The following is a 15,316-nucleotide window of genomic DNA, read 5'->3' as shown; positions in this document are numbered from 1 at the left end:
TAACATTTAGATCCGGTCTATCCTTTTCCATCACCATTTTAAAACAAATAGAATTATGGATGCTGGTCCCAAAGTGCTCCCCCACTGACACCTCAGGCACCTGCCCTGCCTTATTTCCCAAGAGTAGGTCAAGTTTTGCATGTTCTCTAGTAGGTGCATCCACATAGTGGATCAGAAAATTTTCTTGTACACACAAATTCCTCTCTGTCCAAGCCCTTAACACTGTGGCAGTCCCAGTCTATGTTTGGAAAATTAAAAGTCCCTTCCATAACCACCCAATTATCCTTACAGATAACTGAGATCTCCTTACAAATTTGCATTGCCATTTTCCTTCTATCTTCATTTCTTACAAGAAGAAAAGCAAGAAGGACTTCACGTCAGCGAGCAACATTGCGGGCAAACGTCATCCACTTGCACAGGCACCCCTACCTCTGTATGACCAAGGAGCACCTCATATGCCGAGGTGTAGCTTTCAAAAGTTAAGTCATGTAATCAGTCAACAGACAGCATCATTTAACTGCATGTATTCCTTGACCACAGGCTGATCGGGTCACAACTACCCCTTATACCTATGTGCCACAAGCTATTCCACACTTCTGCTGAAGATAGTACTAACATTTGATGGACCTCAGCTACATACAGATGCATTAAACACCTCCTGACTGAAATGTAGGAGCAAATTACTGCAGATGCTGCAATCAGTACTTAGACCAAAAAAATGCTGGAGATCACAGCGGGTCAGGCAGTATCCATGGAGAGAAAACAAGCTAACGTTTTGAGTTTAGATGACTCTTCATCAAAACTCTGATGAAGAATCATCTAGACTTGAAGCATTAGCTTGCTCTCTCTCCATGCATGCTGCCTGACCTACTGTGATCTCCAGCATTTTTTGGTTTCAACCCCGGATGGACTGTCTTTGAGAGTTAAGCAAATTCATTACTTTCTCACAGAGAAATGGTGAATATGATCAAGAATTATCATTTTACGCAGTGGCAGAATGTTCAAAGATTAAAAGAATCACTGATGCACCTTTATGGCTACACGTATTCTCTTGTTCAATTCCTACACTGTGTCATTGACTGTCTGTATCAGAGTCACTGGTGTCCCAAGCCCTAGTCACATCCTTCCAGTACTCATTAGCAGCTTTCACTGATGTGTTGCTTTGTTCCAATTTGCTCCCTGATTTCTCACAGATACATGAATGGATCTGGTGGGCCTCTGGCAGACAGTTGGCAACATTTGTTTGGAAACCTTTCAGTTCTGTTAGAAATAAATCCATTTTGTTAAATATATCCCCACTTAGGCAGTTATGGGCCTTTAAATGGTGAAGCAATGAAAAGAAAAATAAACCTAGCCTAACAGCAAACTACCCACAGCAACACGGTTAGTTCTCTGAACCTGCCTGTGTGATGTTGGGAGTCATTTTACTTCAAATTAGACAGGCAGCTATTACGCACCACTTTACTTCAATTCAGCATTAACAACTGAAAATTTATTCCTGCCAACTTGAGGTTATTTTGGGAAAGAAGTCAAAGATTATTTTGATTGGCTGTAACTAAGTAGAATATGTATTAGATGTCTGACTGTACCAAGTAACATTTTAGATTAATCACCTGACAAGTACAGAAGTTGAAAATTGTTGGAGAGAGAAATATGTTGCTAAAACATTTTGTCTTGCAGTCTTTGTGACATGTAAAAATCCCAAACAATCCAGCAAAATATTCTACCAGAGAAAAAGGTGGTGGCTGATGAGCAAGGCAACTCTGATTGCCCAATGTGTTGCCATGGACAGAACAAAGCAATAGGGAATTTGCTAACCAATCAGTACCTGTTTCTCCTGTAATATAAAATGTTGTGATTGTTTGACAGTTTGTATTCTTGCGTTTGAACTGATAAATGCACAACAAAAGATTTTGGCAAAATGTCTCTCTTGTCAGCAACATTTTAGACAAGTGATAGTTTGATTCAAAATAGTTTCACTAAAGGTGAGAAATATATTTCAAATCCACTTTCCAAAATAAATAAGCTTTTTTTTCACTGAGAGTATTTACATTTTGAAAACTGAAGCCATCCTTAGATTTTGAGTAAGTTGACTGCCCACATTTTACAAATTTTACACACCAGTAAATCACAAACCTTATAACCATTAAATACAAAGGCATTACTGTCAGCTCCGAGTTCTAGGTCAGGTCTACATGATGGCCTTGCCCAGCCAACACGCATTTCTCCTGCTGTCACTGCCTCAAACTCAAAGTACCACTTTCCAGTCTTGACTGCATAGGTCTCCTCCACTCGGAAGAAACGAATCTTGTCGATGCTAACTTTTTCCACAGTTTCACCAGCTTAAAATAAAAAAAACCAAATTAAATAGTTGACAAAAGCTATTTCAAGTAAAGATTTTTTTCAATATCAACACATTGTTAGATAAAAGTTTTGACATCAAACACTTCCCTCACAGTTATAGGTAAACTAAACAAATTTCAGTCTCTGGTAACCTGATAAATTTTCATTTCCAATGCCATTTTTCTATCTGATAACATGCTTTTGAAGTGGAACCAGATTCTGTTGGATTTCTTCATTCTTTTGAGTTCTGATGGTACGTTGGTTGTACACATAGGTAGGTTGAGAATGTTACTATTATCCTCTACACCACACATCAAAGACATGTCAGGCTGAGTTACTGGGTAACCCAATTTACCCTTTCATGGCTCAACAGAACTCTGGCCAGTTGAAAAGTGGTCTGGGTCTTTTCTCAGGGCCCTTGTAGATCTCCCAAATGTTCAATAAGCAAGGAAATAGATCCCAAAACTGTTCTATATTTGCGATTTCTTTAAAGAAACAAGATTCATTATTTTTATTGACTGCATATACAACTTTTTTGGAGCTAAGGATTTTCACAGCAAAGTTCTGCAGACAGGAAGGGTCTTTCTAGTGTATCTGCAGAACAGAATGGGCTATTCCACATGAGGGTGGCCATCTCTGAAGCATCCCCTTTGATGCCAGGTATATCAATGGATCTGTTTGTAGAATTTAGGAGGCAATCATAAAGTTTGTTCCACCACATTTGCACTGACGAAATGGGCTATCATAATTCTGGATTACAAAACTCGCATATCTTCCAAAAACAACATTATAAATATTACTTATTGTGGACATAATTTATGTTGAGGCTGGTGATGTGCCCGGCAATTTTAGATGTTTACTGTATTGTTAATAACACCCTGCATCAATACTGAGTACTTGAAGATGGCAGTCTTGAGCAAGATTGTCTGTTGTTTATTTATTTTAAACTTAGCTGCAGTCAGCCTCACTAACCCACGAAAGGAAGAAATCAATAAAGTAAGCATCATATCAGTGGAGCAACTTGTGTGACTTGAGGTCAGATTTTCACTGCAACTGGCCAACATAATTTTATTTGTGACTTCAACTCCATACATAAACACCGTACTGCAATTTTATTTTGAGTTTTATACAAAAAAAAAATTAGATTTGCTCATGAAGATGCTTTCTTGGTTGTACTATTAATTAGACATACAGATCCAGCATGGTGGCTGAGTGGTCAGCATTGCTACAATTCAGTGCCAGGGTCCAGATTTGATTCCAGCCTTGGTTGACTGGTCTGTGTGGAGTTTGCACATTCTCCTTGTGTCTGCATGGGTTTCCTCCAGGTGCTCCAGTTTCCTCCGACACTCCAAAGACGCACAGTTTAGGTGGATTGGCTATGCTAAATTAGCCCATCGTGTCCAAGGATGTGCAGACTATGTAGATTAGCTTTGATGAATTCAGGACTTTGGGGATAGGGTGGGGGACTTAGTCTGTGTGGGTTGGTCTTTGGTGCAGACTTGGCGGACTGAATAGCCTCTTTCTGCATATGGGGATTCTACGATGCATCCTGTAAACTACCTTACTCTTTATTATCGTTATTATTATTCTTTAAATATCCCATGTTTCTTCAAATGTATTTCAATATATCAATAATACAGTTTCCTGTCAGAAGATGCCGATACAGTGGCATTAAGTGCCTTTCCTTGGCAGTGAGTTTGGTGGCGGGAAAGTAGCACATAGGGGCCCCCTCTGCCTTCCCACCACCAGCCAATCAAGTTCTTGGTGAGAAGACCCATTCATGACCTTCCCAGCCAACTGCTAATTGGTGCCCTTAAGTGGGAAGTTAAGCAAGCAGGGGAGTCACCACATGACAAACCTGGGCAGCTGCGGGTCTCTCATTGCCTGGTAGTGGGGAGGCTGAGAGACCCGCTCTTTTTGCAAGAGCCAGCCAGTCCCCTCTTTGTAATCCCCACCCACTCACCCACTCACCCAGTCACCCACTCACCCACTGGTGGCCTGCACGCTTTGGCATTACCAGGAACAGCCACTGTTTCTGGTGGAAGTGACAGAGTATGAAGAGCTGTCAGCCAATCAGATGCCAGTAGTTCTCAGGTCTAGTATTTCCACGCCCAGGGTCCTACATCCTGCGGAAAGCCTGACTCTGACTAATGAAGCGCATGATGGCTACTTCCCCAATGAAGGTGGCACAGGTCCTCATCAGCTGGCATTTGACAGTCCCATTGCCAACATTAAATCCCACTTTTAATTTCTTAAAGATTAATTACATACTTCATCCATCATTATGTGCATCCAAATGTAAAAACTTGGAGGGAAAACTGTTTTTGAATTTCCTAACGATGACTCATGACATATTATTATTTAAAATCTTGGGCTTTAAAGCTGTGAAATTATAAATAACTCAAATGTTTGATTTGTATTAATATACTATGTGTGTTAAGAACCTGAAAGACATAGGGTGGAATCTACCCAAGCACTTTATGCAACTGGCTTCTTCCAAGAACCTACTGGGGACCTGTGTGGGATCTCTCAACCCCCAACCTACAAATACATTAAGGCTGTTACCAATATGATTTGTGCCAGATCACACTGCTTCATCTTTAACTCCATGGTGAGGCCAGTGTTGTAGTCTGGGCCATAGGCTTTGCCAATATGCACTCCAAGGTGCAGGATGATATAGACTGCCACATATCGTGTTGAAACACCATATAATGCAGCAGACATCAACAACAGAGAAAGGTTCTATTCCATCAGTGCGCAAGTCACCTGTGATTACTGGTACCAAATCTCTGCAAGATGCCCTCAGCAACCCGATTTTCCTCTGGTTTGTCAGATTAATTCTGCACCTTGCTCCAATGCTGACCATTCTATCCACAGCCTGAAGTGTTCCAGTACACTTCAATATAAACTCAAGGAACAACACCTTATCATTTGACACAGCATTCTACAGCCATCTGGGCTCAACACTGAGTTCAACTACTTTAGGTCATAACTCATTCCTCCATCTTGTTCTGTGCACTTTTGATTTGCTGAATTGATCTTCAAGCTGTTTCTTTCTTTATCCCACCATGTTGCATTCAGAGATCTTGATATATAGTTTCAGCCTCATTTGGATATAACCTTTGTTTCCCTACTATATCCATTATTACACACACAGGCTGGTACATCATGAAACTGTTCATCTCCCCTGGCCTCCACCCTCTCACAGATCTTCTCCTTTATTCTTCTTGCTCCTACTCCCCTTCCAGCAGATGCATTACTCTTCCACATCTATTTCCCCTCAGTTCTGATGATAGACTATCAACATGAAATATTAACAACAACAATAAAAACAAAATTGCTGGAAAAGCTCAGCTTTTCAGAGTTAATGTTTCGGGTCCGGTGACCCTTCCTCAGAACTGTTAGAACCTTTAGTTCTGTGGAAGGGTCACTGGACCTGAAATGTTAACTCTGCTTTTTCCTTCACAGATGCTGCCAGACCTCCTGAGCTTTTCCAGCAACTTTGTTTTTGTTCCTGATTTACAGCATCTGCAGTTCCTTTGGTTTTTATTTGACACGAAACATTAATTTTCTTTCTCTTCAAAGTTGCTTCTGACTTGATGAGATTTATTCAGCTTTATTTTTAGTTCTTATTTCAGATTTCCAGGATCTAAAAATAGTAAATTTACTCTAAGAACCAAGTTACACAGCTTACCCATCCTTTGCCTCATTTCAACTTTCAATGCTGTCTAATTGAGTGCTATTCCTGCTACTCTCCCACCTCTTCAGAATCTATGATATCAATTCCTTGTCTGTTCCAGTTGTGCAAAGCACAGCATGCAAGAATTATGTGACACATCTGTTTAGATTGCACTGCAAAGTTTCCTCAGACAGATTCAAGCATTAGAACCTCTCCTTCAGCAGTCCTATTGTCTGATACACATGACCCTGGTTGAAGAATGATCTGCACTGTACCTGCAGTCGGCTTCAGTCAGGGGAGGGGGTCTATGTGACAGTCATAAACCTTGGTTGCAGAGGGCAACACCCATCTCTGAGTAACCATCCTTGTAAGGCATCTGGCCCTTGAGAATATGAGCATCCTCAAGGATAGAGTCAGCATACAGCTCCAAGGGTACCTGGAACAGACTTTAAATATGTGGTATCAATGATCACAGATAACTTGCACATTGATGGAATGGAACCTTTTGGTATTGATGAAGTCAACTACATCATGAAATGGGCCTTTTAACACACTTTGTATACGGTCTATAATGGTCTGAACCTGGGAGAAGCCAGCCTTCTTTCCAAAACCTACTGTCAGGTTGCAGCACTGACCTCTTGACAGGAAATGAGATGAAGCTCTATTTCTGTCACCACAGATGCTAGCAGACCTTTTCTCTGGCATTCTCCTTGTTTGTTTCCTGTCACCTGCTTGATCACTTGCACTCAGTTATAAAGTACCAGTAAGTGAAGCATGCATTTATGGTTTGATGCGAACGTAGCATGCTATGACCAAAAAGCAAAGGTTTACTTATATACATAACTTTTGTGACTGAATAACCTGGGTTATTTTATAACCACTATGATTTATATGCCATCATCTATGGCAACTGCAAATGTTGGCGTACGGGGTAAAATGGTATTAAACAAGGAAACAATGATATAAAATCATTTGTAAGTTAGAAATAAAACTGATAGGTTTAGGTTTTGTTTTTTTTTTAATGTCTAGGGTAAAGAGATGAGAACTTTACTATAACTCAAGATTGGAATAAATGACTGAACCATTCAGTTTACAATTTTTATTGGAAAACAATAATCGTAAATTCAATAGGGACAGTTTCTCCAGTCTCTCAAAATTCCTAATGCCCAAACTTTGCAAGCATATGAAACCTGAAATGTTATGTATGTCTTAAGAGCATGGTACAAAGGAGAATTTAAAGTACAATAAAGGTTTAAAATTTTAAACACCCAGCAAATAAATTAGTGGTGGTAGTATTCCCTGTTGTTGCAGTTATGCCGCAATGTCAGTGCTGAAACATTGCAATGTCAACCCAAGAAATTGGTTGATTCAAGTTTCATTTAGGCCAAAAATAAAAGGCAACATATGCACCGTAATTTTTAAAAAAATTGCTTTCATCTAAAAAAATTTCACAAAAAGAATGCCTAACATCTTATCCCACCCCCGAAACAAGCAGATTAATTGCTTGTTTTATGGCAATAGATCTTATTCTGTACTTGCCTGTGCAATTTTTCAATTGGAAAGTAAGAACGGACATCCACCAAATAAACCTCGTGCACAAACTACAGCCATTACAAACAGCAAAATAACCTAAAGTAACGGTTAGCTATGACTTCGGACAAACCTTAAGCAAGGCACTAATGTAGCAAAGAGGAAAAGATACATTTTCAGAAAGATTATCCAACAAAATCAACTACTATTAACCTCAGGAGCCCCTAATTGCAGGAAAGTTATATACATTTTTAGAATAACTCTGATTTCTGTTTCTACACTTTATAAACTTACAGTATTGATATTCTCAATTTAATGATCTGATCTGTAGTAGTTAAACTCACCGATTTCCTGGTCAGATGGTTCAATATTGTAACCATAGCCAACTAAAGTGCGAATTGCTTCACGTAAACTGTCTCTGTTTGACTTTTTGGTTCGTTCATCAAGGAGGCTATATGGCACCAATCGAGGGTTCCTTTTATTCTTGATATCCTACAGGAAGTGATAGACAATATTACCACACGGGTTTTTTATATAATTTTTATAAATATTTTCATTCACTTAGATTTAATTTTGTAGGTTGCAAACACAAATTACTGCACAATGGAATGCCATGAAGGCACACCATGTTTGTGCTGATGCTCTAAAAGAACAAGCATTTAGTCTTAGTTGCCTATCCTTCTTTCACATACCATTGCAAGGATATTGCCAGGACTGGAGGGCTTGAGCTATAGGGAGAGGCTGAATAGGCTGGGGCATTTTTCTCTGGAACATCAGGTGCTGAGGTGACCTTATGAAGGTTTATAAAATCATGAGGAGCAAGGATAGAATAAATAGCCAAGGTGTTTTTCCTCGGGTGGAGGAGTCCAAATCTAGAGGCCTAGGTTTAAGCCAAGACATTACAACATTTAAAAGGCATCTGAATGCCTCAATGAGTAAGAAGAGTTTAGAGGGGTATGGGCCAAATGCTGACAAATGGGACTAGGTCAGATTAGAACGTCTGGTTGGCACAGATGAGCTGGACTGAGGGGTCTGTTTCGGTGCTGTATGACTCTATGATTTTATTTAGCCTCTACATTTGCTTTTCAAAGTTGTTGTAGATTCAACATCGGTCACTATTTCCAGTCAGATATTCTGGCTCCAATAACTCTCAACAAAACCAATTTTGGGGCATGGTGGCTCAGTGGTTAGCACTGCTGCCTCACAATACCAGGGACCCAGGTTCAATTCCACCCTTGGGCAACTGTCTGTGTGGAGTTCGCACATTCTCCCTGTGCCTGCATGGATTTACTCCAGGTGCTCCTGTTTCTTCCCACAATCCAACGATGTGCAGGTTAGGTGGATTGGCACGCTGAATTGCCGGTAGTGTCACGGGGTGTGTAAGATATGTGGATTAGCCACGGGAAATGCAGGATTACAGGGAAAGGGTAGAGGGGTGGGTCGCTCTTCAGAGGGGTGGTGTGGACTTGTTGTGCCAACTGGCCTGTTTCCACACTCTAAGAAAACCAGCTTGCCTAATCTTGTGCTTTATTACAATAATCTGTTTCATTTTGCACCGTTATGGGATTGTCACACGAAGCTAATTGAAACATTTTGTTATATGGTACGAGGCTTGCAGCAAGGATTGTATAAAATTGGATGCAACTATATAGCACTAACATGCACAAATACACAAGATGTCATATGCACAACAGCTGCCATATAGGAATTTAGTGGTGATGTTAAAATGCTGTTGAAATTGAAGATCAAAGCAGATGATGAACAATTCATCTCATGACTCCCCAAATCTTGTCCACCATTTACAAGGCACAAGTTAATGGTGTGATGGAATACTTTCCACTTGACTGGATGAGTGCACTTTCAATAACACAGTCAACCTGGATACATGTTGGACAAAGAAGCTTACTTGTTTGGCAGCACATCCACAAACATCTACTCCCCGCCACCACCAGTGTTCAGTAGCAGCAGTGCATCATGTACAAGATGCTCTGCAGAAGTTTACCAAGCCTCCTTAGACAGCACCTTCCAAACCCAGGACAACTTTCATCTCGAAGAACAAGGGCAGCAGGTACATGGGAACACCAGCATCTCTAAGCCACTCAACATCCTGATTTGGAAATATAATACTGTTCCTTCAGTGTTGTTGGGTCAAAATGCTGGAACTCCCTCCCTAATGGCATTGTGTGTCTACTTAGCTTAACGTAGACTGCAGCAGTTCAAGAAGGCAACTCACCACCATCTTTTCAAGGGCAACTAGGGACAGTCAATACATCTTGGCCAGCCAGCAATGCTCACATCTCATGAATGAAGTAAAAAACACATGGTTACATCATGAGGGCCTTCTGTTATTGGTCTACCGGCATGCACAAATCTAGGTATTATTACAATCATTAAGATAATAAAGCGATTAGTGGCAAAACACAAGTCCAGACTCCAACATCAATCTCATTCATTCTGGTTACAACCAAGCATGGCAGATGTAGCAAGTTATGTCAGATGATGAACAGATGCAACAGCTCAAAAAGATCATTTTTGCCTGGTGGTCTGACTACACCTAACAGGGCCCTGAGCTACCATGTTCTTTCAAGTAATTCAGATATGAACTACGACTCTCTAGAAATGTAATCTTAATACGTGAGCAAGTAGTAATATCACAAGCTCTATGTTGAGATATGCTTGATCATATATATATAGGCCGTATAGGTACAGAACAAAGAAAAAACAAAAGATTGCTGTGTGAATTCATTTCTTGGTCCAATTTAAATAACCACCAACCCAGGTAATCAAATTGAGAAACATGTCAACTGCATCAATCTCAACAATTGGGAGAACTTTTCATCCCTCACCTGATTTCTTCCGAGTCTTCCTGCAAGATTATATTTCCAAAGACATGGTTACATTCTGGTGACTGACTACATTATCAAATTTGGAATGACACACAGACACACACAAGCACTCGTTGTTGGCACATGGGCCACCACATTTGTTATGTTCAATGTTCCTCAAAAATTGTCAGCAGTACACTAATGCACCATTCCAATACATGTGAAGGAGATGAGGTATTACAACATGTTACATCTTCTCCTCATAACCCTTACATAGTCTCACAGAACATACTGTCCTTATTGTAAAATCCATGATAGTCAGGCGTAAACTGACTTGCCAAGATTTTCCTGCAGCTATGCTAAATCTACTTGCTATTTCTCAAGCTAATGAATTATCCTCACCAGCAATTCTCATGTTGGAAGATAGATCCTTTGAATTCTTCTCTCCCACACAGTCACTATTCAACTATAATTCCAAGTCAGTTACTGTCCTAACGTGGAACTATTTCATCTTTCCTTCAATGTCAGTCGATGAAACATTCTCTGGAACATTCTCTGTCTAAACACCGTGGGGCTACTTACAGCAAATACTGCAGTGGTCCAAGAAGGCAGCTCACCACTATCTTCTCAAGGGCAACTAGAGATGGGCAATAAATGCTGACCCGACAGCAAAGCCCCCATCCAGTGAATGAATAGATAAACAGATACACAATATATTGTTGGAAAGAACGGGGAAATGGTACAAGAACACAATCAATGAGCAGATAGACAGTTAACCTATCTTAAAGGGGAAAAGGCACAACAGTTTGAGATTTTTATATGAAGACATGTGTTTGTGGGAAGATAGAACATCTTTGTGGCTAGGCCATATGATGTTTTAATGATGTTGTAATGAACAATGGTCATGAAATAGGCAACATATCCAAACAGTGTATTTTTAATCACCTGTCAATCAGGATGAAGACTCAGATTTCATGCCAGAAAACATGCACACATCTATAAAAATGGTAAACATCCATCTGCAATGACGGACAGCACACCACAAGTTGTGATAACTGTAAAAGATTATGTCATAGGTCTAAAATGCTAAGTAAACATGTAGAGACAATTATCTATATGCAGCCTTGTACATGTCATCATAAAAGAGTCCCCTTTCTTTAAAGGGAAAAGAGAGTTCACACTATGTGCGAGCCTGTGATACTATAGCAGTATAAACAGTTAGCGATGTTAATAAATGTCAAGACATCCATCTGAACAAGTCTTTGTTCTATAAGCTATGTGAGCTAACATATAGAAAAGCACTCAGACCATACCATACTGGCAGTGGTGCTGGACTCTAGAAACCATGTCAATGTTTCATGCCGCTCCTCCTTTTTGTTTGATCTTAGTCAGTTTCTATGCCCCTGGAATTCTTTGCGATCACATAACATGCCTCAATGACAAGACTGTAATCCTATCGCAGTGAAATTTAATTATTGTCTCTCTGGCAAAGTACATTTTGCAGCAGGATTTGATGATATGGAGCTACACACCATTTGTTACTTCAGTTATTTTGAATCATAATTACCTGTTGGATGCCATAGGTCCATCCTTGTTTGATTCTGTCTTTTGCCCAGACGTTGTGTGCATTTTCTGCCAACTTGTCAACCAGAACATCTTGAGCAGTGAGTAGCTTGATATCCGAAAGGTCCAGCGGAGCGGGCTTATAGCCGTTTGACATCATGTAACTAACATTCATTAAACATTGACAATTGCAAAATTACAAGTACATTTAATTAATCCACAAAATAAAACATTTTATACAGTCAGATAAAACAAGCAATATTTAATCAAAGAAAGCTAAATGGCTTTTAAATATTTGATGATTAACATGAAGTACAAGCAGATTTCAGATCACAAGTATCATGGCACTCATTTAATTAGATGTAGTTATGTTTTCTTTTCACATTACTATAGAGTCAACAATGTAATGCATCATGTGATTCAGACTGAGTCGGTTTGTTTTGAGGAAGCTACTAATTCGAACATATTCTCCAACTGCAAGGCAGCAAAGTGGCTCAGTGGGTAACACTGCAGCCTCACAGCACCAGGGACCTGGGTTCAATTCCAGCCTTGGGTGACTGCACATTCTCCCTGTTTCTGCTGGGTGCTCTGGTTTCCACCCACAGTCCAAGGATGTGCAGGTTAGGTGGATTGGCCATACTAAATTTCCTATAGAGAGCAGCAATGTGTGGATTAGCTAGGGGAAATACAGGGATAGGGTCTGGGAGAGATGCTTTCTTTGGAGAGTTGGTGTGGACTTTTTGGGCCAAATGGCCTGTTTCCATACTGTAGGGATTCTATAACTGTTTAAAATAAGCCTGTGCATTTTTGTGTTAACCAATCTTTTATGCATGGTTTCTGAAATAACTCCAGAGGCCGGTATCCCATCACTAAATCACCCTTTATGTACATGTGGAGAGTCCTCAACGTTGATCCAGCTCCCTCAGAGCCAGCTCTCAGAATGAATAGGCTGCCTGACATGCCTGTTTATATCTGTCAGCCAGGGCTCCCTGATTGGACCAGATTAACAGTCCCAATCAGGAACTCATATTCTAAACAGTCCACCTGGTTGACCTTGTTACAATCATTGCTGTTGATGCCTCTTGTCGGTCTTAAACTCGGGAATAAAAAGCTAGTCTAATGGGCAACCATGAAATAAACGATTGTTGATTATTGTAAAAACTGATCTGGTTCAATAAAGTCCTTTAGAGAAGGAAATCTGCCATCATTATCTGGTCTGGCCTACATGTGACTCCTGATCCACAGTGAAGTGGTTGACTCTTAACTGCCCTTTGCAGAATTAGCAATGAGCCGATCCAGCAACCTCCACATCCCATGAATGAATAAAAATAAAACAGAAAAGCACGTGGAGAAGAAAAACACAAAAAAAATGCCAAATTTCTCCTTTGGTTTAAAGCAAAAAGAAAGAAGAATTTATTGCTTAAAATCATTCCTTCTGTAATATTTCATTTTTTCTCAAAGAATTACAAACAAATGTCTTTTTATTTTCTCCCCCAAAAATATCTTCAGAAGATGAAGTATTTTGGCACAACCATTTCACCTGAAGGAAAGTGAGTCAACTAGAGTTGTGAATTGCCCCTTATCAGGAAGGCTTACTGGCCAAACAGAGGGTGGGAAGGCCATCAGCAGGACTTCCCTCGGAATCAAGACTCCAGGGACCTAAATCTCATGTACAGCGAGCTAATGCTTAATCAGAAGCAGGCAGTCCTTCAGCTCAGCAGTGTCACAGAGAAGGCCATACTTCTGCAGGAAGAACACCCATCAGAGGGCTAGGATTGTGGAAATACTTAGACCACAGGTAAGTTATATGAAGGCAGGGAGAGGGGGTTTTCTCAGGGTGGGATTCACAGGAATAAGGGTGCAGCAGAGGGACTGGCATGGGCAGACAATGGCCTTTAGCAGGGTCCCCAGTTTCCTGATGTCCAGACCTTCAAATGGCCAATGACTGCCTTTGATCAAGGGGTCTACTCCCCCAAGGTAACAAGCTGGCCACACAGTTTCAGCTGACGTGCACACTACTTGGTGCCAGGTCCATTTTGATTAATACCAGGAGCAGCATTAATTGGTCACTTTAGCGAATTCTCTTATAGTTACTGATCTGGAATAGAGTTACTTAATTAATTAATCACAGTTTCTCTCCAACAGAGGGCTTATTTAACCCTATCTATGCCTGGAAGAAACCTTAAGCTTAAAGCGTAAAATGTCAACTGTTAATCACAAGCAAGCAATACCTTACTTTATAAAAAATAAATTAAACGTTAATATTACTTCCTTGCTCACAAAAATGCAGATTTACACTCTTCCAGTTGCACTCCAGGAGATGTTCAGGTTTATTGTTTTCCCAACTAATTAAATGTCCTTTCTGCCTCCATTCTCACCACCAGCAACAGCAGAAGATTGCATTCAGGTTTTAGTCTGATTACTTGAGCTGTGATGTGCATCTTGAATAAAATACTAGTACCACAAAAAAGGCAGCAAATAGGTTCAATAGTTGGCATTGTGAACATTATTTTGAAAAGTTAACAAAATAGCTACAGAATAAGTAAAAGGACTGAGAGCTGTATTATGGCATAAAAGAGAACCAAATATATTGATCGATGAAAACTACAACAGGATCTTGATCAGATGGGCCATAGGGCCAAGGAGTAGCAGATGCAGTTTAATTTGGATAAATGTGAGGTGTTGCATTTTGGTAAGGTATATCAGGACAGGACTTAATGGTAAGGTCCTGGGGAGTGTTGCTGAATAAAGAGGCCTTGGAGTGCAGGTTCACGGTTCCTTGAAAGGGCAGTTGCAGGGAAACAGGATAGTGAAAAAAGCGTTTGGTATACTTGCCTTTTCTGGTCAGTGCATTGCGTATAAGAGTTGGGAGATCATGTCGCAACTATACAGGATAATGTTTAGGCCACTTTCAGAATACTGCATGCAGTTCTGGTCTCCCTGCTATAGCAAGGATGTTGTGAAACTTGAAAGGGTTCAGAAAAGATTTACAAGGATGTTGCCAGGGTTGGAGGGTTTGAGCTATAGGAAGAGGCTGAATAGGCTGGGGCTATTTTCCCTGGAGCGTCAGAAGCTAAGGGGTGACCTTACAGAGATTTATAAAATCATGAGGGTTATGGATAGCCAAGGTCTTTTTTCCCCGGGGTAGGGGAGTCCAAAACTATTTGGCATAGGTTTAATGTGTGAGGGGAAAGATTTAAAAGGGACCTAAGGGGCAACTTTTTCACACAGAGGGTGGTGCGTGTATGGAATGAGCTGCCAGAAGAAGTGGTGGAGGCTGGTACAATTACAACATTTAAAAGGCATCTGGATGGGTATATGAATAGGAAGGGTGTAAAGGAATATAGACCAAATGCTGGCAAATGGGACTAGATTA

General features: G+C 40.4%; 1 protein-coding gene across 1 annotated transcript in view; it reads right to left on the bottom strand.

The window, feature by feature from the left end:
* Nucleotides 1-15,316, bottom strand: part of ryr3 (ryanodine receptor 3) — a 363,324-nt gene that overhangs the window by 176,532 nt on the left and 171,476 nt on the right. The window contains exons 24-26 of the mRNA XM_048600437.1: nucleotides 11,945-12,104; nucleotides 7,897-8,044; nucleotides 2,137-2,342 (exon numbers count right to left, since the gene is read on the bottom strand). Of these exons, the coding sequence (XP_048456394.1) occupies nucleotides 2,137-2,342; nucleotides 7,897-8,044; nucleotides 11,945-12,104 (514 nt within the window). The remainder of the gene's footprint in view (nucleotides 1-2,136; nucleotides 2,343-7,896; nucleotides 8,045-11,944; nucleotides 12,105-15,316) is intronic.

The sequence above is a fragment of the Rhincodon typus genome, chromosome 8 (assembly GCF_021869965.1).
Source record: "Rhincodon typus isolate 14 chromosome 8, sRhiTyp1.1, whole genome shotgun sequence".
In the NCBI taxonomy this organism is placed as follows: Eukaryota; Metazoa; Chordata; class Chondrichthyes; order Orectolobiformes; family Rhincodontidae; genus Rhincodon; species Rhincodon typus.
The sequence above is the reverse complement of the archived record's forward strand: the minus strand, read 5'-3'. Positions and strand labels throughout refer to the sequence as shown.